The sequence below is a fragment of the Pelodiscus sinensis genome, chromosome 1, assembly GCF_052426305.1.
Source record: "Pelodiscus sinensis isolate ZL-2025 chromosome 1, ASM5242630v1, whole genome shotgun sequence".
Taxonomy (NCBI): Eukaryota; Metazoa; Chordata; order Testudines; family Trionychidae; genus Pelodiscus; species Pelodiscus sinensis.
The window spans coordinates 327942684-327968072 of NC_143052.1; the positions used below are offsets into that span (position 1 = coordinate 327942684).

The following is a 25389-nucleotide window of genomic DNA, read 5'->3' on the forward strand; positions in this document are numbered from 1 at the left end:
TGAAATGCCATAAGAACATAATAAGAACATTAGAAGATCAATAAGATCGGCCATACTGGGTCAGACCAAAGGTCCATCTAGCCCAGTATCCTGTCTACCGACAGTGGCCAGCGCCAGGTGCCCCCAGTGAGGGTGGACCAAAGACAATGATCAAGTGATTTGTCTCCTGCCATCCTTCTCCAGCCTCTGACAGAGGCCAGGGACACCATTTCTAACCCCTGGCTAATAGCCTTTTATGGACTTAACCTCCATGAAATTATCTAGCTTCTCTTTAAACTCTGTTATAGTCCTAGCCTTCACAGCCTCCTCTGGCAAGGAGTTCCACAGGTTGACTACGTGCTGTGTGAAGAACTTTCTTTTATTAGTTTTAAACCTGCTACCCATTAATTTAATTTGGTGTCCTCTAATTCTTCTATTATGGGAACTAATAAATACCTTTTCTTTATTGGCCCTCTCCACACCACTCATGATTTTATAGACCTCTATCATATCCCTCCTCAGTCTCCTCTTTTCTAAACTGAGAAGTCCCAGTTGCTTTAACCTTTCTTCATATGGGACCCGTTCCAAACCCCTAATCATTTTAGTTGCCCTTTTCTGAACCCTTTCCAAGGCCCAAATACCTTTTTTGAGGTGAGGAGACCACATGTGTACACAGTATTTCAAAACAGCGCAGCAAAGAGCTGACCCTGCGTTCCATGAGGTGCTGCTCCTTTGAAACACTGAGGTGCTGTGTCTAAGGGGCAGTGCCACATGGAGCTCAGGGTCAGCAGGGGGGCCTCAGCTGATCCCAGGTTCCCGGAAAATGCCATGCAGAACCTGCCATGGGCTCCGCATGACATTTCAAAGCAGCAGCGCTGCATGGAGCCCAGGTGAGTGGGAGACTGAGTCCCCTGCTGGCCCCAGGGTGCATGAGGGCACTTCCGCTTTGAAATGCGCAAGAGCCCCCATTGGGGACTCTTGTACATTTCAAAGCCTGCATGTCAATTGTAGCCCAGAGTCAGCGGGACTTCCTGCTGGCCCTGGGCTGCACACAGAGTTCTGCATTCCTCCTTTGAAATGTACAAGAGCCCCAATAGGGGCTCTTGTACATTTCAAAGGAGGAATGCAGAAGTACCTATCAACTAGTTGAGTAATCAATGGAAATTCCATTGGCTACTCGATTAGTAAATTACTCACTATTTAACATCCTTAACCCATATGTGGTTATCGCTCCTTCAGCACAGGAGTTAATGCTACACAAAACAGCATTCAATAGAGGCTGCTGCAGGTTTGCTAAAAGATTGTCCACAATTTCTGCTTGAGTGTTTCATCATCTCTCTTTTCAAGTACCTGTGCTATTCCAAGGCCCAGAACATATGTTCTGTATTTTCTTTATATTTCAATTAATGCACCATATGTGTGTTCTACTATATGCATTGCTGTCCATATCAATGGCAGGCTGGAGAGTAGCTGGCTTTAAGGCATATGTATGTTAGTGGTTTATACATATGTCATTTTCAGCACGTAGCTAGGATAAGTCTTGTTATATTTTTTTATTCACAGCTGAGATATCCACTTGACAGCAAGTAAGAGTTTTAATTCAGTAAAACTTTGTTGGCAGGACCAGTGATATTTATATCACTGTGTAAGGGGAAAAGATGCTGCCAAAATGCTCCTGTACTTCATCTTTCAAAACTAGAAACAAACAAGGTGTGATCTATCCGCCTCATTTAACTCCCCTGACTTCAATAAAATTATTCCTGATTAAGACTGGTATGAGAAAAGAATTGAGTACACATGACATAACAGTAACATGAACATTCAGAATCCTAGAAATAGTCCTATGCTTGTTAAGTAGCTAGCTAGCTCCTAAGCACCAGTAACAATAAGCAAAGTCCCTCCTTAAGATGCATTTCCATACCTGTAGGTCCTCTCATGCTCTACAATTTCAATGAGTGTAGTTAGTAAGGATGTAAAATCCTGGTTAAATGTCAGGTTGACCTAACATTTAACAACTAAGTAGAATCCAGCATAGGGCACCTACCCCTAACCCCTCTCTGGGGCTGGCTGCCGGCTCCAGCCTGGCACTGGGGCAGGGGCTGGCTCTGGCTCTGTGGGCTTGCAGCCCTTATGTGGGGCCTGCCACTGCTGCTGGCTCCCAGCCCCCACCGGAGCAGTCCCTGTCTGTGGGGCACCTGGGCCTGATGTGGACAGACACTCCATTTAGAGTGATGCTTATCAGTTAACCTTTCATATCCTTACCAATTACTAAAGATTCTTGAGTAGCATCTCTTTTCCTCCATTTACAATGTGAAGGTCCTCATTAATTCAGTGATGGCTTTCTATAGCTAGTTACAATTGCTTACTAATATCTGTCTCAAGAAATCAAAATGGAACAAAATAAATCATTAATACAAAGTATTTGGCTAAAATATAGATGCAATTAAATCTGTTTGAAATATTTATCTGAATTCAATCTCAACTTTGAATACCTTTCCTTTAAAAAAAAAACACTAATACTGAAATAATTGCCACCTTTTCATATGTTCTTGATATCATTAAAGGAATGATCAAATCCAAAGATTTCATTTAAAAAAATTAATTGCTATCCTTATACTCCAAACTAAGTATGCATTTGTGGATTTAATCTCTTCCAATCATATGAGATTCCTTGGGTCTATCAATACGAAAGACAAGTTCTGCAGGCAAAAAATATCCCAGATACTGCACACTATCTGGTGTGGTGTCATTATGGTAGTGCCCTCCTTCACCATGGTGACTGAAACAATGGGTGTGCTCCACACGCAGATCAAATCCCTACGACAGAGACAACATATTATAGGAGCACAATTTTTTTTCGAGTAATTCTTCAGTATTTTGCAGTTAATATTGTACTTATCTTCCATGGATCTGAATGTTTTGCAGACAATATGGAGTAACTTGTTACTATCTTTATTTTACAGATTGGTAAACTGAGGCAGAGAGAGTGCTCACCTGAGGCCACAGTGAGTCAGTGATAGAGGTAGGGATAAAGTCTAGAAATGCTGACTCCCAGTTCTGAGATCAAATTTTCTGAAGCCAGGCTCTATTATTTGTGTTGAGGTAGCATTTATAGGCCCGCAAAGATTAGGGCCCCATTGTGCCACTTCACAAAAAAACCAAACCAAAACAAAACAAAAAAAACCAACCCCCACAAAAATACTGTCCCTGGCCCAATTCTGTGGGTAACAGATGGTTACTGACAGGAGAAAGCATAGGTAATAAAATAATCAAGTTAGTGTATAAGCATTTGGCTCTGCACAGTAGCTGCCTAAATGCAGAAGTTCCTTTTGGTGCAATGCTATTTGCTTTTTAGAGACCTAATACAGGATTATATTGCAAAAGTATTAACATGATTGAACCTAATAGTTAGGTTGGTGGCAAGCTCAGACTACTACCTATTAGGCAAAATGCATCGATTTTATTATCAATTATTTGTTTCACCATAATACCTAGGATCCCTCAACACCAGGACTCCACTGTGCTAGACACAGTACCACATGTTTTATAGTGCAGCCAAATTTTGTCTGTTTTCCTTCATGTTGCGTTTTATCACTCTCAAATTGTGAGCTCCCTGGGACACAATTTTTTTTGTAAATAAATTGTGCTTAACACGACAGGTCCTGTTTCTTGATTTCTCTGGGGACTAATTTAATACAAATAATAAGGAACAATCATTACAAACACAGTACCTACATGTAAGATGCTTTCCTTGTGAATATTCCATTAACAGCTACTGATATAGATCCACTCCTACAGTATTCATCACTGGCTTTTGGAAATCTATATGCAATTGAGCACTGGGCCCAAAGGCTGTCAAATACAGACCCAATGGAATAAAAGTTGTCAAGTATCCCGAAATAGCTATCCTGCGTCTTAACAGCAAGCCCGTTATTTCAGGCTTGCTATTCTGATGTCCCTGTAAACCTCATTCCACAAGGAGTAAGGGACATTTGGAATAGCGGGTTATTTCAAAAGTTATGAAATAAACCATTTTGATATAAGATACACAATTTGCATAGCTCAAATGACAGATCTTATTTGGCCTATGGTGCAGTGTAGACGTACCTTGTATGTCCAATTAATGCAAGTTGTTCTGGTTGTTTTGGGATGCAGACACCTATACACTAAGAACTGCACTAGAAACAACCATTTCATTTTTGAAATTGAACATACATCAGCATTCAGTCGTTACTGACCTAGGTTTAATTCAGACCAGTGAAAAGCTTAATTATATTCTGTTACCAATTGCCTAAGCCACCAATTCCAACACCATTCAAATACTTTAATATAAACTACAAATAAATCCCGTTCTTGAACAGAAAAACCATCAATAAATCTGAGACAATCATGACAAACCAAGTTACAGACAAAAATTACACTTACTGGATCTCTGGAAACTAGTACTGGCTGACAAATCAATGGAGCCTTCATTTCAAAAAATTTGAGCCAATTATTCACTTCCTCATCTGTGTTTAAAGGACAGGCAGAAAATTCTGGGGGCTATAAAACACATTATCAGGTGAATGAAGATACTGGGACGTATACTTTTCTCTAAGTTACTTGCCTTCACTAGCCCTAAATTCTTTTCTGTTCCCCATTTCTCCTTAACCAATAAAAGCATTACTCACAACTGTTTGTTTATTCAGAAACGTAAGTGATTACACCCATGGCTGACTCCATTGCCATTCCTCAGGTACCAAATGGGGAATTCTTAGACTCGGTAACCTGTATGCTCGGGGTAAATTTATCCTCTCCTGTTGGGATCAGAACAGCTAAGTTTGAACACAGTCGAGAATAACAGGATTCTCGCATGTTCTTGTCAATTGATGTAGACAGTTTTTTGCTGAAAACAACATTAGCCAAACTGTAATTACAACTGAAAGGAATATCAAGCTGGATCATGTTTTATTTATCCTTATCCATTTCAGTCATGGAAATCATAACAGAACCTTGATAGTAGTAAGTGTTGTGAACTGTGTTCCCAATGTGAATACAGCTAAAGGCATACATATCTGACACACATATGTTTCAGAAGAGTTAGTGTAAGTGTTTTTCCTACTAGAAGATTTACCCCGGTCCAAACCCAGGCAATATGGGGTAAGGCCACGCGCCCTGGCTGCTGGATTTGTGCTGGTTCTGGCTGGGGGGAGAGGGACTAGGGGGAGGAGGGAGTGGGACACACACCAACTGCTGGCTTTGCCCTGGGGCCAGTCTGCGGGTCAAGTGGGGTGCTCGCCCCGGGTGCATTTTAATCAAAATGGGGCGCAAAGACTCAGTAGGTAAAAATAATACACTGCAAAAGTAAAGGTAAACGTGCTAACCTAAGGGGAGGGGGCACATACCGGTAATTAATATTTTGCCCCAGGTACAAAAATACCTAGTTACGGTGCTGACAGCCTGAGATGGAGGGGGCCGCGTACCCCAGCCATCAGCTGTGTCCCAGTGTGGGGGAGGGGCCACAGAGGCCAACTGCCAGCACTCCCCAGGGCCAGTCAGGGAGTGAGGGGATGGGACCGCACAAGCCTCCCACTGGCTCTCTCCAGGACACAGGGAGGGGGAGTGTAGGCCTCCTGTTGGTGCGCCCCAGGTTTGGCCTGGGAGTGATGGGGGCTGTGCTGGCTGCTGACTGGCACTCCCCAGCCAAGGTATCAGCTGCTGCCAGACAGTGGCATCCCTCTGAGATGCTTGCTGCCTCGCTGTGGTCATTCCACAGTCTAACTCCCTCCTACCAGACCCTTTCCTTTCCATTGTATTAGAAACAATCGAATTGCAGGCACATCCCATTGTTCTGGCATAACCAAATCCTGACCTTGCTTTAAGTTAGGATAAGAGGAAGATGTACACCAAATTTGGTGGTCCTAGCTTTTACTGTTCAGGAGGAGTTCTTGAACAAACAGACTTACACACAGACAGATGCACATTTCTAAAATATATAGCTATAGATAGGATTCTCTGTTACTTAAAAAACAAACAAACAAACAATTAAAATTACTAGAGATGGCAAATGTCTTTGTTTTACACAGTATTCTATTGAGGAAACACGCAGACAAGTCCTTATGCTTCCCAATTTATTTCTACAGCTTCATTGCCTCAACAAAAGAGGAATCTTAGGGTCAAGTGATCTACAGTTTTGGTGTTTAAGCAGAATAGTGCTCTATCTGAACTGTCCTGAATGTTTGTTAGAAAAATAAAGAGGCTGAATCAAGAAAAACTTACCATGATATGAATCTTTGCTTTCCCCTTTTGAATGACAAACGTACCTCCCATCCCAACTGGTTTATCTCCGTAGTGTTTTTCTATAATTTGTCTCATGCAGGTCACAAAGTTACACTGCCCAGTTCTTTTATTAGCCTTCACTTCAATGACCTGAAGAGTAGACATACATTTATTATGCCTATCACATGCTGCAATGTTCTGCAAATGTCTATTATTTACATCATATATTTAAAAGAAAAAGAACACCCTTAGTCCTGTAGCACCTTATCCTCCTACATCACGTATTTCACAGCTGCTATGAAACACTCTCAAACTTTCATCCTATAATCTTTAAAGGTTCTCACAAGTGTTGTTTCCTTTGCATTATTAAATATTCAATAAGTTGTTCTGTGCATGTGAGAATGTATTTGCTTTTTTGATTACCTTTATTTAGTCACACAATTGAAACAGAGGTGTAAGCTTACCTCTCAGAGCCAATCAACAGGCTTCAATCGTGTCATAAAGGAACCCTCTCTTTAAAGATAAGAACAATGTTCAATTTTCATGCACCATACAGTTCTTGTTTTTCTGTGGAAACATCTAGTGCCAGGTGTGTTGAGTGAGATGCTTGTCCATCAGGAACTGAACTAAGACCACAAACCCCAATTTACGTAAGTCAGTAAAGAATCAGATGACAATAACGTTCAGTCATTATCAACCTGGGATAGATTACAATGGGTGATTCAAGAGTGAAAGTTTCCATATCCCAGTCCCAATACCTGGGGAATCCATTCCCCTCACATCAACTTCATTGTCTTGTGTAGGACATTCTCTCTCAAGTGATTTTGGCATTAATATTAACCATCAGTACTTCCTGAAAGAAAAGGCAGGCCTGAAACAAAGAAATTTAACTTTAGCTGTCACCTACTGAAGTGAAATTTTATTCAAATATTCACCTTGCCAGGTTGGCCCAGACTGGCATACAGGTTGGCCAGCAGTCCAAATTCACAGTCACTATATTTGTCACTGTACTTCTCCAGCAGGCAACCTCCATCTGCAGGGTTAATCTGAGCGACATAACTCGCATTTACAGCAGGTTTTTGTTCACTCTCAGCTTGAACAACTGGGATAAACTGAAAAGAAGAGCACAGGAAATTGATAAGTTAGTCAGCTGACTTGTTACTAGGTAGATAACATTCCAAGTTAGTGCCCAATCCTGAGAAGAACTACACTAGAAGTTTCACCTCTCAGGATCAGGTCCATATAGATTAGCAAGATGCAAAACTATTTTAATGGAAAATTCTCAATGTAAAATGTACTAAGTGTGAAACACATGCATTAAGAAACTTTATTTAGTGTTTTGGATCCAACACACACACACACACGCACACACGCACACAGGTAGTCCCCGACTTACGTGGATCCGGCTTATGTCGGATCCGCAGTTACGAACGGGGCTGCCCCGGAGTACACGGATTGCGGGACCTCGCGGTCCCGCCGCCCATGTACTCAGGGCGAGAAAAGCTGCTGCTCCGCGTCTCTCTGGTCTGCAGACCAGGAAGCCGCGGAGGAAAGCTGCGGAGGGGCTCGGGCAGCGGGGCAGCCCAGGCGCTGCCGGCTTCCCCGAGGCTTTGCAAAGCCGCAGGGGAAGCCGGCAGCGGGACAGCCCAGACGCCCCGCGGCTGTCCTGCTGCCGGCGTCCTCAGAGGCTTTGCTCCCAGTCTCCCTGGTCTCCAGCAGACCAGGGAGACGGGGAGCAAAGCCGCGGAGGACCCAGGCGGTGGGACCGCGGTGCGTCTCGGTCCGCCGCCCGCATCTTCCTGGTCTGCTGGGGGGGGGGGGGGGGGCGCAGCTAGTACGCCCCCACCCAGCAGACTAGGCTTTTCTCTGGAAGCCTGTGGCAGAGCAGCTGAGGCTCTGCTGCTCTGGTCCTGATTCAGCCACTGCTGGTCAGTTTCAGCAGCAGCTGAATCAGGACGCCTGGGGCAGAGCAGATGGGGTGCTGCTCTGGTCTGAGCTGCTCTGGTCCTGATTCAGCCACTGCTGGTCAGTTTCAGCAGCAGCTGAATCAGGACGCCTGGGGCAGAGCAGATGGGGTGCTGCTGGGTTGGTCCAGTAGCGCCGAGGAGCGGCGCTACTGGAGCAACCCAGCAGCACCCCAGCTGCTCTGCCCCAGGCGTCCTGATTTAGCCGCTGCTGAAACTGACCAGCGCTGACTACAGGAAGCCCGAGGCAGAGTTGCTCTGCCCCGGGCTTCCTGGAATCAGCTGCTGATCAGTTTCAGCAGCAGCTGACTTGGGGACGCTTGGGGTTCTTAAGTTGATTCTGTATGTAAGTCAGAACTGGCGGTCAGTTTCAGCAGCGGCTGAATCTGGACGCCAGTTCCGACTTACATACAGATTCAACTTAAGAACAAACCTACAGTCCCTATCTTGTACGTAACTCGGGAACTGCCTGTGTGTGTACACACACACACACACACACACACACACACACACACTAAAACTCTGATGGTCCGGCATCTGACGGTCCGGCACCATCAGGAACCCGGAAGTGCTCCGGGCAGCCGGACCATTGGAGCTACTCTGCCCCCAGCTTCTCTGATTCAGCCGCTGCTAAAACTGACCGGCTGCTGAATCGGGGAAGCCGGGGGCAGAACAGCTGTAGTGCTGCCCAGTAGGACCCGTAGCACTGCCCCTCAGGGCTGCGGGACCAACCCGGCAGCACCCCAGCTGTCCCTGATTCAGCCGCTGCTGAAACTGACCAGCAGCGGCTGAATCAGGGACTCCTGGGGCAGAGCCGGACTATCGGAAGGGGTGCTATGAGGGGGTCTGGGGTAGCATCCCCCACCCCACCCCACCCCAGACCCCTCATAGCCCCCACTTCTGATAATCTGGCACCTTTAGGTCCCTGGGGGTGCCGGATTATCAGATATGCCGGACTATCAGAAGTTTACTGTATATAACAGAACACTAATTTCTCAATTAATTATTTCTTAATGATGCAACCAATTTAATATATCACAGCAGGAGGCCCAGCTTAGTGATGCTGATCAGCAGTAAGCATTCAGCTTCTGTTATAAAGCACTGAAATGAAAAAGTTTTCAGGTGGCATTTTCAAAACTGCAGAGTTAGACCCAATTTTGAGTGTTCTTAAAAATATCCTCCATGTTGTAGTGAAACAAGGTCTATAATAATTTAAATGGGTAATTTAACTACTTTAAAACAAAATATTTTCCTTTTTTAAAAAATAATAAAAATGTACAGCAATTTTGAAAGTCTCCGAGATACCACATTTACTGCTAAGAGCTACATTTTCTCACTCCTACTGTGTATCAAGCTGTTAAGATGCCACCTTTCAATTAATTTAGTTTTCTTCTTTGTATTTCAGGCACCCGTTAGAAAAAAACTGCTCCCCAGTAAAAAGTTTGGCCAGGCCACTCTTGCTATAGTGGTCCGCAGTACTCCTTGGGAGAAACTGGCCGCACCCTTCCAGCATACCATTGCCTTTAGAAAAGGGAAGGTGTGAAAAGGGGAAGATAGCCTTGGACTCTCCTACCCATCACCTTGGCATGAGAACTGCGGGGCTTACCTGGTCGCATGAAACCTGCACAGTTTCGGCCCAGCCCCTATGACACAGACCCCCACTTGGTGACCGTTGGGCCATATATGGTAATATGCAAGCATGAGAAAGCGATGTGCAGACTTGGGGATAAATACCCATTGCACAGTTCACTCGAGGAGGTCTTCGCAACACACGTACCACCATGCGTGTGCCTTCCCGTATACTCCAAAGCGCTGCCGGCCTGATCAACTGACCAGCCACCTCCCCCGACTCTCGGGCGTAACCAAGGCCTTCGCAACCGAACCGATAGCTTTGAAATGTTCCACGTGCTGTGTAAGTTGGTATGTATGATTTGATTTTCCTTGTTGTATAGCTTAGTGTTATAGTTATTTTGGTAGTACATAGAGTTTGTAGTTATCGCTGTTATTAGTATAGTTTGATATCTTTAGAGTAGAGACTATTGCCCTTGCTGTTCCCATCCTTATATTTCTGATGCATTCAACTAGAAATCGTAGAATATAATAAATATTGTAAATTCATTACTGACATGGTCAATTAAAAATCTTAGAATAAATACTATATTCATCACTGTCATAAATAAATATCTTTTATTTACTAAAACAGTCCACCTGTTATTTACTAAAACAGTCCTTCCCCCCTTGGGTATGCATCATCGGACCTGTGGTTCTCGCGGCAGCACCTAAGAATATGTTTAGACATGTACTCTTCTTTGTAATTAGACATGGCAATTAGAACACTGGAGTTTTCCACTCACCTCAAATAAAAGTTGCTTTCTCTAACTATTTCAACACGTAGGCAAGATGACCTAAATATTTTTTTAAACTTCTGATCCCTACCTGACCTTAAATTTTAAGTCTTAACAAAATAGAATCATAGAATCATAGAATAATAGGACTGGAAGGGACCTCGAGAGGTCATCGAGTCCAGCCCCCCGCCCTCAAGGCAGGATCAAGCTCCGTCTACACCATCCCTGACAGATGTCTATCTAACCTGTTCTTAAATATCTCCAGAGAGGGAGATTCCACCACCTCCCTTGGCAATTTATTCCAATATTTGACCACCCTGACAGTTAGGAATTTTTTCCTAATGTCCAATCTAAACCTCCCCTGCTGCACTTTAAGCCCATTACTCCTTGTCCTGTTCTCAGAAACCAAGAGGAACAAATTTTCGCCTTCCTCCTTGTGACACCCTTTTAGATATTTGAAAACCGCTATCATGTCCCCCCTTAATCTTCTTTTTTCCAAACTAAACAAGCCCAGTTCATGAAGCCTGGCTTCATAGGTCATGTTCTCTAGACCTTTAATCATTCTTGTCGCTCTTCTCTGTACCCTTTCCAATTTCTCCACATCTTTCTTGAAATGTGGCGCCCAGAACTGGACACAGTACTCCAGCTGAGGCCTAACTAGTGCAGAGTAGAGCGGCAGAATGACTTCACGAGTTTTGCTTACAACACACCTGTTGATACAACCTAGAATCATATTTGCTTTTTTTGCAACAGCATCACACTGTTATATAATAATAGCATCTTGAATGATAACATATTTTTGTCTCTTGTGAGATTTAAAATGAGGACTAACACTGGGTATTTTAAAGACACCATTCAACAATTTGGTGTGTCTTTTTTTTTTTTTTTGCATATTTTTCATCTTCTCTAGTATTAAAAATGTGACCAGATAATAACAAATGTCAATATGGCAACAGCTAGAGCAGAGGTGGGCAAACTTTTTGACCTGAGGTCCACATCTCAGTATGGAAATTGTAGGTGGGCCAGGAATGTTCACAAATTGGTGATTGGGGCACAGAAGGGGCTACAGCTGGGGGTGCAAGGTCTGGGCATGGCAATATGCTAATCTGTGCTTCATTTGCATAGGCGTTTGCGCAAGAGGGATGCAGTGTAGATGTAGCCTTAGTTACAATTCATGTTAAGTTTTTTATCATGGCTTTGGTATGTTATCTTTAGTACAATGCAATTTCTTGTTACTCAAGGCCATGACGTACAACTTTGCCTAGAAACCTGTGGTATGAATGTGAAATATGAATGAGAAATACCCAACGAAAAAGGCAGTTTAGGATCCGTGACCTTTTAAGGCAAACGAAGACCCTGCAAGCAGATAAATTAACTGAGAAGTGGCCAGAAAATCTCTCTCTCTTGGACAAGATTTAACATCACAGCAGAAACCTGCGACCAGCCCAGAGAAGTAAAGCCTCCTGCAGATCCGAAGGGATCTCCTAAGGAACATGGAGGAGTCTCCTGGAAGCTGACACCTAGCTAGCACTCCAGCCAGTGAAATCAAAAGTAATCTTCACTGCACTTGCAGCTTGCCTCCAAACTGCCAGTATGAATGTGATATATATGTAAGAGTACCACTTTACTCTTAAGAATCTGTACCAATAAACAACCCCCAAAACAATACTGCTCCAGCCCACCCTTTGTCCAGGTTTGTTCCTCAGCAGGTCTGAGGAAGAGCAACAATTACCTAAGTAATAAGCACCTCCTGGGACACCTCCTCTTTATTTTGGTTGTAAAGTGTCATTAACTTATGGTGTCACATACAAATAATACTTGACCATTTAATTTTTTTGAGAACTGCTGTGTATTTATACATACTTACTGACCTCAGCATTTACTCCAAGAATCTTAGAGGACCCCGCTCCAGCTCCCAGAATGAAAGCTCCTGGCAACTCTATTTGCTTGGCAACAGTGTTCAAATCATAAACCTATAAAAGAAAGAGACATCCATTCACATGTATACCAGGGATGGGTAGCTTCTCAGGAGCATCCCTCTAAAATTTTATCTGTGTACCTGAAGTATATTAGGACATATTAGGTATATTTACTACCTTGTAACTCATCTCAGCTACATCCCCTGCCATGAGTGGCTGGTATCCTAGGAAGGAGAAGGCATTGCTTTCCTAAACTGCCTGACCTGTCCTCACCCATGCTTAGCCTTGTACCATGCCTGCTGGTCAGCTCTCTGGAGCGCTGAGGTTTAAGCAGGCTGGAGCTATACTGCCGCTGGCTCTCCTGAGCTCTGGGGCAGGTTGGAGCTGCACTGCCCGCTGGCTCTCTGGGACAGGTTGGGGCCATGCCTCCCGCTGGTTCTCTAAAGCTCCAGAGCAGGCCAGGGCTAAGCCATCCGCTGGTTCCCCAGAGCTCCGGGGTGAGGCAGACTGGGGCTGTGCCATCTGCTAGCTCTCCAGGGCCTCGAAAAGGTTGGGGGTGGGGGCGCTACTCTGGGGCAGGGAGGGGGCAAGGGCCAGCAGCCACATTGAAGGAGTGGGGGAGTATGGGAGAGGAAGCTGGATAGGGGCCACCAGGCCACAATGTGGAGGAAGCATGGGGTCTGGGACTGGGGGTGGGGTTGCCTCCCCAAGCCATAGGGTCACCCACCTCCCATATCCACTGCAATTTCTTGATGATTTTATCCAAATATCATTATTTTATTTGCACAAATTGATTTGAATACAATCCTCAAATCCAAACACCATTGACATCTGGTCAAGTTCAAGGTTAATGGCTTGGGCACATCATGCACTGATTTGTGGGATTACAGGATCTTCTTGCACAAGCCTGTCCTGTGTAAGAGCCAAATTACTGATCTTCATGCTAAAGACATTTTTAAAGCAAGAATGCAAATATCCTTAAATAAGGTCACTCAGAATCAGATTCCGGCAGGCCCAATGCTCTGCCAAAAGAAAATACATTTACAAGTATGAATGTGAACTTTACTTTGACCTATGCCAGCACCATACCCAAGCACCCGAGAGTCTGCTTTTACAAATAGTTATAATCAGCATGGAGTGCATGGCTAGATACCAGGGATGGGTAGTATACAATACATACAAATACAGACCATACCCCTAGCCTCAGGTAATTCCCTCCAACATCCCTTGGTGTCTGCTGTCACTGACAGCTTTTGAAGAAACAGTCACACAGGTGAGGATTTGGTCCATGCTTTCAGAATGCCAAACTATTTTTGCAAGTGGAATCTAGAAGCATTCATCAGTCTGTGTTTGCCAGCATACTATTTTAGATTGTGGCTACAGTCAGTGATTCTCAGATTGAGACCACAATGTGTCTCCTGTGGCTCCGCAGCACATATTAAAACACTGTGATTTAATTATTAACCTAAGTTAAACCAATCCAGAAACTTTTACTATGTTATTAACCAATAGTAGTTGATAAAACAATAGTACTTGGTTAGTCATTTTGCTGTAAGAATAATATATACTAAATATTTCCTGTAATTACTGTTTCAATATGATTATATAGCACTATAGTAAATGAAACAATTAATTCACATAACTGTGACTCTTTAGGGTAATATTAATCAATTATTTGTCTCATGAATCATTAATGTCTGAGTATCATTGCTACATACAGTGTTCCCTGTAAACCCAGAAAAGATTCAGGGGTCACCCAGCTGATTAGCAGAGTAGGTGGCCACCCACAGCAAGTAGCATGTGTTCCTACTGGTGATGCATATCTGCATATGCCTCAGGATGGAAAAAATTAGAGGGAACATTGGGTACATAGGCTTCTTTCTTTGGCAAGTGCACTAAAAAGCCAGGATTATAAATTAACTCACTTTATCCTTTTGTACAAGAGGCACAAGGTAAGGAACACCTCCCACATCCACTATTCTAGGCTTCCCGCAGAGTCCTGGAACAAGAACAAAGCAAGTTAGCTTCTCAGGAGCATCCCTCTAAAATTTTATCTGTGTACCTGAAGTATATTAGGACAAAGAAGTTGTTCTTCAAAAGCTTCCTTTAAGTTTCTAGGAAGTATTTTAAATCATAAGTTTTTTCTGTGTGTTAAGATATATTTAAGTTTTCCAAAAACCTAAAAAGCCATTTAAAGTAGGTCTGAATTGGAAGAAAAATGTATGGGTTCAATTCTTAAAGCTAGCCATCCTGTTTCAAAAGTAGTACTGTGCTATAGGCACACAAACACACACAAAGGCTACCAGGCAACCATCGAGGAACACCAGTGTCCAATGAGGCATAGTTTGTAGTGTCATCATGCAAAGACAGCAGAAGGTACAGATACAGTGATGGAAGTTAAAGCAACTGGGACCAAGCTTGTTATTAGAATGAGGTTGAGTAGCAAGACAGTATTTGGCACATACATAGCCCCTTCCATCTGAGGATGTTAAAACCCTTAGCAGACAGTGGTGAGTTTAGCCTGTAAGTTTAACTTGTTTTACAGATGAGAAACAGTGATATGGAACGCGTGAATGACATGCCTTAAATCAGGTCACATCAAGCTAGTGACAGAGTCGGTCGGGTGCAGCTCTCCTACCTCTCAGCCTTAAAGCTTATCCACAAGATCACCCTTCTTCTGTCACCATCTTCGAGAGTTTCAATTATCAAATACTGGCAGAGTCATAACTTACCATTAGAATGGTATATTACCTTTAACAGGAAAGTTGAAAGGATCACGAGTCAAATCAGGGCAGTCTACTACCGACACCTGGACGTCAGCAAAGTTCTCCTTAAGTCCATCCTGCAGGACTAGAATAAAGTAAAAACCATGTGTTAGTGAGAAATTGAAGTTTGGTGAGTAATACACCATATAACACATGTACTTTAAGATGCTGATTCAGCATGATACATAAGCATGTATGTCACTTCAAGCACATGAGGAATAGGGATGTTAAATTTTGATTAACTGAATGGGATTTCCATCGACTATTTGATTATCTGATAAGAATTAGTGCGTTCGGCTTTTGAAATGTACAAGAGCCTCAGCAGAGGCTCTTGGGCATTTTAAAGGTTGAAATGCTGCGTGTAGCCCGGGGCCAGGAGGGAGTCCCGCTGATCCTGGGCTCTGCCTTGAAATATTCAAGACCCCCCCAGTGGGGACTCTTGTACGTTTCAAAGTTGGAACACCGCAAGGACTCTTGCTGCAAAGGACTCCTTACTGAGGCTTTTGTACATTTCAAAGGTAGCCACCGCTATGCCCCTGCCCCCTTCCACAGAGCTGGAGCTGGGGGAGGGAGGGGCGGATGGAGAACCAGTTTTTATGACGGCTTCTTCCAGCATCCTCTTCTCTTCCCTCCCTTGCTGCCTCTTTTTGATAGAGGCAGCAAGAGGGGGAGGGGGCAATGACTAGTCAATTAGGGTATGTCTACACTACCACCCTACTTCGAACTAGGGTGGTTAACGTAGGCAACCGAAGTTGCAAATGAAGCCCGGGATTTGAATTTACCGGGCGCCGCCATTTTTAAATCCCCGCTAGTTCGGACTCCGTGCCCGCGGCTACATGCGGCACGAACTAGGTAGTTCGGATTAGGCTTCCTATTCCGAACTACCGTTACTCCTCGTTCCACTATCCAATGTGTCGACTATCCAATAAGCTTTTGCTTATCGGATAGTCAACTAGTCGCTTACATCCCTAATGAGGAATTCCGTTAACATATATGAGGCTACTAGCTAGCTCAAAAGTTACACATATATGCTAAATGCCTCACTGAATCAGGGTTTCAGAGAATCCTTCAAACCCTTCTCTGCTATCCTGACATCTTTCTTAAAGACAGAATTTTCTATTTTTTTTCTTTAAAAAAAAAAGCCAAGATTTTTGGAAGGAGGCCTTAAACTAGGCTCTTAAATGAATCCACACTTAGACACCTGCCTCATGTTCAAAAGTACCACACAACCTACAAATAGATATCACAGGACAACAGTTTTCCCCTCATTGTGACTTGAGATGAATTCAAACTAGTGGGTAGAGGAGATGGGGGGGGGGGGGCGAGAGAAGAACAACACTTTTTTTGGTCAGATGTCTGAACAAGATACCCCTCCTATACAGAGCAGAGGGAAGAAATATTGCCAAACAACTCTTGATATAATATTTCATTTTGTTTCATTAACATTTGGTCAAAAGTAAAAGTAAAACAAAGTCACTAGAAAACAAATCCCATAGCAATGGACTGTTCCACCAAAGTAAAAGCAAGAATGATTCTGGCTTTTATGGCATATCTACATGTGCAGCACTGCATCTGGTGAAAACACTTTATAACGATGAGAGAGTGTTCTCCTGTCAGCATAATAAAACCACCTCTGTGACCAGCAGAAATGTGTCAGCAGGAAAAGCTCTCCCATTATGGACAATGGTGTGTTGATGTAACTCATGTCATTGGGGTGGTATTCAAGGTCAAAGTTAACCCATTCCTGGAGTTTGGCTTCACTGATACCTTCTACAGCAGAAGATAAAATGTAACCCATGTTTTCTCCTTAAATCAGGCTGTTTTTAGAGCTTCCTGAAGGATTTCCCTGTCTCTGCTCCTTATCCCCCTGTTCACAGATTCATACCCACCTCTCTTCTGGCCTGGTAGAGTTAAAGCCATTTGCCATAATGAGTCTGCACAATATAGTTAGCAGTAATATGTAATTGGATCAGTAAGGAGGCTCTGAAAGATCTCCACTGAGTCATTCCCCAAAGGCTGATGGGGAGGAAGTGGGGGAAAGCAAGAAAAAGCTTTTGATATTAGGGCCCAGCTATGAAGGAAGAAGAAATTGTTTTCTACTCTACTCCTGCTGCTGATGTAGGAACAAACTCATCCTGCTCACTCCATCATGGTGCTCTCTAATTGCTCCACCCATCTCAATCCGAACCCAATCCTATTGTACCACCTCACCACTCCCTGCCCAGCACTCAGCAATATGGACAGCACTGGTCCAAGAGGCTGTGAGCCTCAGATCTGGGGTCTGAATACGCCCTCTGGCTTGTCTGGATATGGTCCCTGAGGCTAAGGGCCCCCACCCAGCATTGGAAAGCCAGTGCTGGCGCTCCAGCCCCCTCTGCCCCACTGTGGGGCAGAAGCACACAATCTACTAGCCTGGGCTCCCCTAGGCTCTGGTGTGTGAGTGGAATGCGGGGAGTGTCTTTTTCCTTCTCAGTCAGGGGCCATATCTGAGAGGCAAGTTTTTTTGGTTCTCACTTGTGTGCAGCCCCTGACTGATTTTTCTGTGGTAGCAGCTCTCAACTCAAAGAAGGTTCCCCACACTTACTTAGCGGGTAAAAGTAGTACTCCAACTCAGTTAAGGGTTTTTGCCAAGATCTCTATCTTGCAATCTTTTGAAGCTGCAAAGTAATGTGGGACGTGAGTGGTCTAGCAAGAAACTACAGGTAGATTTTGTATTCGAGTTGGAAGAAAACAACTGAGAACCATTGTTATAAGGGATAATAACCCTGCAAAGGAAGAGCTCTGTATTTGTATTATCATTTTATTTTGTTTGTGCAGCTTGGGTTTCAAGGTTGGGCATGTTCTATAAATCTGAAAGAGACATTAAATAAGTACACTGAATTTACTGTTGGGTTCTAACATCAAATGGGGACCACTCCCAGCTAATGAGTTACAGGATCTGTTAGCTGACATCAGAATGTACCTTGGATTTTACTGGGAGAGAAAGTGATGCTGGCTGGGGGCAGAGAGGCTCTCCAACTGCACAAAGAACCTCACACAAGAAATGCAAAATTTTAAAAGCCTGGCAGGAAGTTTGAAAACGCAGCATGCCTTTAGCTCAAACTCAGGTTACAGTAGGTTTGAGACTCAGCCTAAATATTTTGCACGGCTCTTATCAACAGGCACAAGTTTCAATCAATAGAAGGCCAAAACCCCCAAAAACACCCCAAACCCCACCACTACCTTAAATCAAGAGCATCATTCTCCCAACCCTTCTCCACTGGATGTAGTTTAACATGCTGATAGCAGAAGCACTTAGTGTGGTCTGCTAAGTGCTTTGATACTAGAGCTAAGTGAATAATTCTTTTCATTTCAGGCAGCAAATTGAAATATCTAGAATGAAAACTGGTACACATCCAAAACATTCAGTGAGACAGCGGTCCACTTATAACCTTTAGCCCAGTGGCTATAGTACTTACCTCACAAGTGGGCAAATCCCCACACTGGAATCTAGACTTTAATTCAATTTTCCCTCCTCCCAGGTCCTAAACAAGCCTTCCCAGGCCCATACACAGGAATTTCTGTAGGGGAGCTGTGAGCCATGGGAAGGACTGGTGGCTGACCTGCCCCCATGACCCAGCCCCAACTCCACCCTTGCTCCTGGGTGGGAAGTCAGCCCCGGCCTTCCCCTAGCTGGCTGGCTGGAGCACAAGGTAGGGAGGCTGGGGCCACCCACCACTCCTGCCTCACACTTACTTGGAGAACCATTAGGGGGTGCACTTGCACCCTTCGCACCCCCACTGCTGCCCCATGTACGGGCCTGCTTTCATTAATTTCCTGTCTCCCAAACCAGTGACTTAATTAAGAGGCTACAGCGTTGTTCTGCTGTCTTTGTACAATTACTTAATATTCATTGGGCCAAAGGGGAACAGCTTCAATAGGAAAGATTATGAACATCCCACTCCAAAACAATCTGTAGCCTAGTGGCCAGGATACTTCCCCTAGCAGAAGGGACTGAGTTCAAGTCCCTGCTCTGCGTTGGGGACTCAATCCTGTGGTCACTTGTTTGGAAACTAAGTGTCCAATCATTGGGCTGAAGGTTATAAATGGGATGGATGCAAAGACACAGTTTGCTAGTTTAGAATAATTAAAATAGGAAAAACTTTACAAGGTCAAATATAACCTCTGCCCAGTTCTATTTAAGGATGAAGAACACAATACAAAATTTTAAGTTATTTCTTATTTCTTATTGCAACAAAAATTGTATTACTTACCTCTAAAAAGCTCCTCTAGACTTGGGACATGAAGAGCAAACTTCTCAACTTTGGCCATTTTCTATTTCTTTCAGCAAACTGGACAACTGATTTATAAATTCTGTGCTGAAGAGATCAGAGTACACCAGGTCCTGAGACTAACTGATCTGATAAGCAGATTGGTTTATGATTAAAAGACGGCTTGCACAGTTGCATCTTAATTTTTCATATGTAACATTTTTTTCTAATTTTCATTAAGAATACATAATCTAGATTAGACTGACCTTCTTGCTTCAAGTGACAGATTGTGACTATCACATATGTGTTTATAATGCAAATTTCCTCATGTGTTTTGGAATGACAACACACAGAGCATGCAGTTCTAGACAGGATAATGGCTTGAGCCCCAAGCCTGAAACTGGCTTGTGCAATCAGACCCCTGACTTTAACTCTGCATTTGTGCAGGTATTATAAGATTGAGACTTTATTTTCCTATGAAAGCTGAGCTTTAGGAGCTCAATTAGGCAGTCTTCCCCCTGCAGGCTCCTTTTCCTTCCCTACCACAACAGAAGTATTGGCTCAGTGAGAGGTCCAGTTTGATCTCTGGGCAGGCATGAGACCAAGATTCTCCATCCCCTTCCTTCCCCCAAAAATAGAGAACAGAGGTTGCAGTTTTTCTGTTGACAGACATCAGCAGGCATGAGGTACCTTGCCCACAGAAGCCTGGTATAAAACAATTGTCTTGTTAGCAACTACCTGAAGCTAATGTAACCCCCTTTTTCCTCCCCGGGGTTACTCGGGAGCAGGTCACACTCACAGGTGTCCCTGGGTGCCTGATGCTCTTGACATAAAAGGAGATCCTGAGTACCCCAGTGGTGATGTTGTTTAGTTGGGGAAAACCTATCCACCCCCTTGCTGCTGTCCCTTACTCATAAAGGGCATATAATGATGGTGCCTCCACCTGGCTGGCCCTGTAACACACTCACTGGTGTGCCTTGGGAACCTCCAGGAATAAACTTATTCCAACAATAAACTGGATCTAACTCCAGAACAACAATTACAAATCATAAATAATATACATCTAATAGATTGCATTAGAATGAACAACTTTTACTTACCTTAAAGAAACAGGATTTAACAAATTAACAGTGAATAACATCAATTAACAAAGTACACAGAAGTAAAAGGAACTTATCTGGCTGCCATTTGCACTGCCAATATTTATCCCACCCCAGAGTGTGCACACCCCTGGACTCAGAGTCCCAGACTCTTGCTTGTGTGGGCACGCTTGAAGAACTGCAGCTGTAATGGAGATTCTCTGTAGGTAGGGTGTATGTGGGTCCAAGTTATGTAGCAGCTATGGTTCACTGGGTTGAACTCTCTGCCTCTCTTTAAACCCAGAGTTAGTCTGTATCTCTGAGGTCTGTCCCAGGCAGCATTTTCCCAAAGATGCCCAGTTACTCACAGTCTCTTCCTGTGTGCTGGATGTAAAGTAGCTTCTAGCCACAAGTACAGCCCAAGTCACCTCTAGGGCAATCAGAAGCAACCTGCTAGATCCCAGTTCCAAAGGCTAGATCACTGTCCCAGTCTGTAACTATAACATAACTCCTGAATTGGATCAAACTCCTCCACAGCAGCCTGGCTCCCTTTCTGCTCCAAAACCAGAGGGAAGCATCCACAAACTGCTGAGTCTTCCTCCACACGCATAGAGAGACTCCGGATCTCCAAAACAAAAGTCACTTCCTTCCTATTTTTCCCCAGGGCTCATGGGAATTGTAGTCTGTGAGGCTAGATTGCAGCACACAGGGTCTTCCCAGAAAATAAGCTGAGGCACCTTTAGTAAGGGGACTACACTAAGTTTTCAAAAGTGTTGCTCACAGTTCACATGGGGAAAGTAGCCATAGTTTAGTCAGCTCTACAACAGACCACGATCAGGTGATTGAAGCAGGCCACCAGCAAGAACTGGTTAGCATTCAGCTCATAAGTCAATAACATCAATCATTAACTCTGTAGTAACATCTGTCCTTTTGCCCACAAAACAGAAAAAAAGTACCAGGTATTCATAGAGCTTGGAAAAAGTCTACTTGCCTGCTCGCCAACATGGAAGTTTTTCCCAGTAAATATAAGAGCATTAGCCATCCATTTCTGCACAAGTTTTAATTTATTTTTCCCCTGGTCTTTATGATTACCAACATTACTTTTCAAAAGTGAGTTCCACTGAAACTGCAGCACAGGGGTATAGCAAAGATCAGGAAGAGGAGAGATTATCATACTTTATGCCAACAATTTCCCAAGGAAAAACCTGCTCACATAAGGGCTGATCCAAAGTTTAGTGAAGTCAATGAAAGACTCTCACTGGCTTTATTGGGCTTTTTAGATCACATGACTTTTCACACAGCACAAGGAAATCAGAAGGAAGCAGAATAGTGATTCTCCACCACCCACATGAAAAAAATATATTCTTCACCTAAACAGAAATAGCAAAACTAAAGCCACTCGCTTTTTTCAGGGTTTTTTTTTCCTGATCAGTGCTTCAGTAACCAAGCCGTTCTGGAGATGACTAGCTGAGGCAGCACAACTGTTATAAGCCGGATATATCTGACTGGCTGGGCTTTTGCTGAGAAGCCAGTTGAAATGTTTTTCTTCCCTATGCTGCAGAAAACAACTGAGGAGTTGTATCTCTTTTAGCTGACACATGATGACTACCTTACTTTCTCAGGTTGGCTGCTGCCAGCTCAATAATTATTAGAGTTGATAAGTAGCATAATACAAAACCAGGAAGGCACTCAGCATGTAAAAATACGTAGCTTGTGTTTGAAGTGGTGGACGGAGAGGAACTCAGTGGCAGAAAGAAAAAAGTGTGTGGGTGGGTGGGTGGTGGTGGTGGTGGTTAGTCTGAGCAATTAACCAAGAAGATGGCTTTGATATTTTGAATGGACTTGGGAGGCAAGATGGAATTTATCAAGGATAGAAAGCAGGGTGGGGCAAAAGGCAAGACAGTGACAGGCATGGACAAGAGCTGTAGCAGTGTGGATTGAGAAACTGAGGGCAGATCTCAGAAATGTAGGATTCAGTGAGGTGCAGAAGTATTATTGGGAGATGGCAACACTGAAGGAGAGTACATTAGTAATCTGCATGTTCACAGGACTTCATGAAGATGATCAGCTGGCGGAGAGTAGGAACAGAAGAAACAGGTGTTGGAGGGAGTGACATGCTATGTGAAATTGTCTTATGTATACAAATATGCATAGCTCAAAGATGCTTTGGACAAAATACCTCATGTAATGTCTTAATCTGCTGGGTCTGCATATCTTATTTTGGTGTATGTATCACTCTTGTATGTAAAGCTAGAAATGCGAAGTATGGAATGATTTGTTTTTAAATGTGCAAATGAAAGCCATCAAGGGTATTTCCAGTGCTGGGATACTTTAATGACGGGGTGATCAACTTAACGATTTGAGAACAGCCTTCTTTGTTCAACAAGTCTAAGTAGTGGCTGGTTTTAGGAAGACATGTAACCACCCCAATGGGTAGGGTCTGATCAGGTAATTTTCCATGGATTGTGGGAGAGAGAACAAAAAGTTCTGCATAAATTGGAATCAATAAAACAATGGGAAGTTATCTGTCCCTTTGTCTTTGGCTGGCATGGCATGCTCAAGGGCAGTGTTTCCCAAATAGTGTTCCGGGGAATGCCAGCGTTCCGCGAAGTGAAAATAAGGGTTCTGTGAGAAAATTCCATTACAATAACATGTTATTATTTTAAAAAATAATTAATATTAAGCATTTATGAATTTTATTGAAAACAATTTTCATTTGTGTTGATCTCATGACCTTGTTTAGCATTTGTTTATTATTATCCTTACTTATTTGTGGTCTACTTATTCAGTTCCATATATAAGACTGCTATTAGAGGTTCCACAAAATTCTTTTGAGTTTAAAAGGGTTCCGTGGCCAAATAAAATTGGGAAACACTGCTCAAGGGAATAGCTGAGGACTCAGAGAGAAAAAAAGATCTTCTCTGGCTTTAGGATTTGCCCCAAACAACACAGTTTTAGGGTAAGCTTTGCAATAAAGCTTTAGTGTGTTAAAACTAGCTATGCATTTTCTTTTATTTTAAATTTGTAATTTACTTTGCTCTGTCTGCTTTCACTTGCAACCACTTAAATCATCTTTGTACTTAATAAAAATTACTTTTATTTACTATCAAGCCCAGTGTAAATAATTGTTACTTGGAGGGGGGCCATCAGTGTGTACATCATCCTTTCATTGTTAAAGCGGGTTTACCTGAACATGCTTTCAACATGTGAGAACTCACACAGTACAAGACTGATTTATTTGGGGGTACTGCTCCCATTTGGGAGTTCGTTTCCTAGGTTCTGTGTCTGCATTCTCCCAAAGTTGAAGTGATTCAATGTCTGCATTGCTCCTGGGGGCAGGGTGATTTTAGCCTATGGCAGTGGTCTCCAACCTTTTTACACCGAAGATCACTTTTTAAACCTCAGAACAGGCGAAGATCTACTGCCCCGCCCCTTCCTTGAAGCCCTGCCCTCTCTATTCTCCTCCTGTCCATCACTTGCTATCCCCAGCCCTTACTTACACACTCTGATAAACACTTTATTTTTAAATTATGCGATATATAAAATTAAAATCACGTGTTTATAGTTATGAAATAAATGGTCTGTTTTTTATTCATGCTATTTAAATCTAAAATGAAGCATTTATAATTATACATTTTGTGGGGACAGAGTTCTGCGGCTGGGGGCAGGGGAGAGAGAACAGGGTGCTGGAAGGGCAGAGGAAAGGTTATGCAGTAGGGAACAGGGTGCCAGTGGGGACAGAGTTCGGGGAGTGGGGATGGGAATGGGAACAGGGGAATGGGGACAGAGTTCTGTAGCTGGGGACAGGGGAATGGGGATAGAGTTCGGGGAGTGGGGACGGGCGTGGAGACAGAGTTCTGTAGCTGGGGACAGGGGAGTGGAGTCTGGGGAGCGGGGACAGGGTGCCAGTGGCAGCAGAGTCACCTGCATCTGCCTCCTCCCAGGATTCTCTCTCCCTCCCCCCACCCCCGCGGGAAGCCAGCACATGCCTCCTCCGGGCCCCCTGCGGCGCAGGGAAACCCCGAGCGTACCTGCCCCGGGGCTAACCCCCGCCTCCCGCAGCAGGGCCTAACCCCCGCAGGAGCCTGCCTCAGGGGGAACCCCCCCCATTCCGCGGCGGGGCCAAACCCCCGCAGGAGCCTGCCTCGGGGGTAACCCCCCCATTCCGCGGTGGGGCCAACCCCCCGCAGGAGCCTGCACCAGGGGCAACCCCCACCCCTCCCACGGCGGAGCCAAACCCCCCTTCTGCGGCCCGGCCCCTCCCCTCCCACAGCGCGACCAACCTCTGCAGGCACCTGCCCTGGGGCCAAACTCCCCTCCCACGGCGCAGCGCGGCCAACCCCCCTCCTGCAGCATAGCCAACCCCCGCGGGACTGGCTTGGGGAGTCTCTGTGTTAGACATTTACTATGAAGAGGGATAGGGGGAAAAATATCCTGGTTCTTATTTCCAGGGCAGTGATTCTCCAAAGCAAAATACAAAACTCTGAAACACACAGTTCTATTTTACCTTTTTGCTTGCATTCTCTGTATCTCAGCACAGTCACTGATGTGTCGCAAATCATAGATAGACAACTTTGCCAAGGAGCAATAGGATAGTAAATGTAATTTTTTCATAACCATGTCAGTACAGGATTAACAGAAATCCCCAAATGTCAAAAATTTTCTATAACATTAACATATATGCTTACAATTTCAGTAATTTTTAGGACAGATTGAAACCTCTCTAATCCGGCACCCTCGGGATCTAGGGTTGCCAGATGGTCTCCCAAAAAATACCGAACACGCAGGCTAAAAATTTGTTGAGAAAAAACCAAAAACACTGCCACGAAC

At 44.0% G+C, this 25389-nt stretch overlaps 1 protein-coding gene and 1 long non-coding RNA gene across 6 annotated transcripts in view; one reads left to right on the plus strand and one right to left on the minus strand.

Moving 5' to 3' along the window:
- Positions 1-1517: 1517 nt before the first annotated feature.
- The window catches only part of BKGD (beta-keto-L-gulonate decarboxylase), a 31948-nt gene continuing 8076 nt past the window's right edge, over positions 1518-25389 (minus strand). The window contains exons 1-9 of one of the 5 annotated variants that reach the window (XM_075919356.2): positions 21551-21712; positions 19484-19629; positions 15217-15315; positions 14391-14464; positions 12418-12519; positions 7173-7349; positions 6238-6387; positions 4405-4521; positions 1518-2796 (exon numbers count right to left, since the gene is read on the minus strand). In XM_075919356.2, the coding sequence (XP_075775471.2) occupies positions 2623-2796; positions 4405-4521; positions 6238-6387; positions 7173-7349; positions 12418-12519; positions 14391-14464; positions 15217-15315; positions 19484-19541 (951 nt within the window). In that variant the 5' untranslated portion in view covers positions 19542-19629; positions 21551-21712 and the 3' untranslated portion in view covers positions 1518-2622. Of the gene's footprint in view, positions 2797-4404; positions 4522-6237; positions 6388-7172; positions 7350-12417; positions 12520-14390; positions 14465-15216; positions 15316-19483; positions 19630-20580; positions 21369-21550; positions 21713-25389 lie in introns of those variants that run through there. The other 4 variants (XM_075919357.2, XM_006134396.5, XM_006134394.5 and 1 more) reach the window with 4 other exon arrangements.
- Positions 2940-12214, plus strand: LOC142826548 (uncharacterized). The gene is made up of 3 exons (XR_012900750.2): positions 2940-3001; positions 9607-10121; positions 11788-12214. It is a non-coding gene; the product is annotated as an uncharacterized LOC142826548 (long non-coding RNA).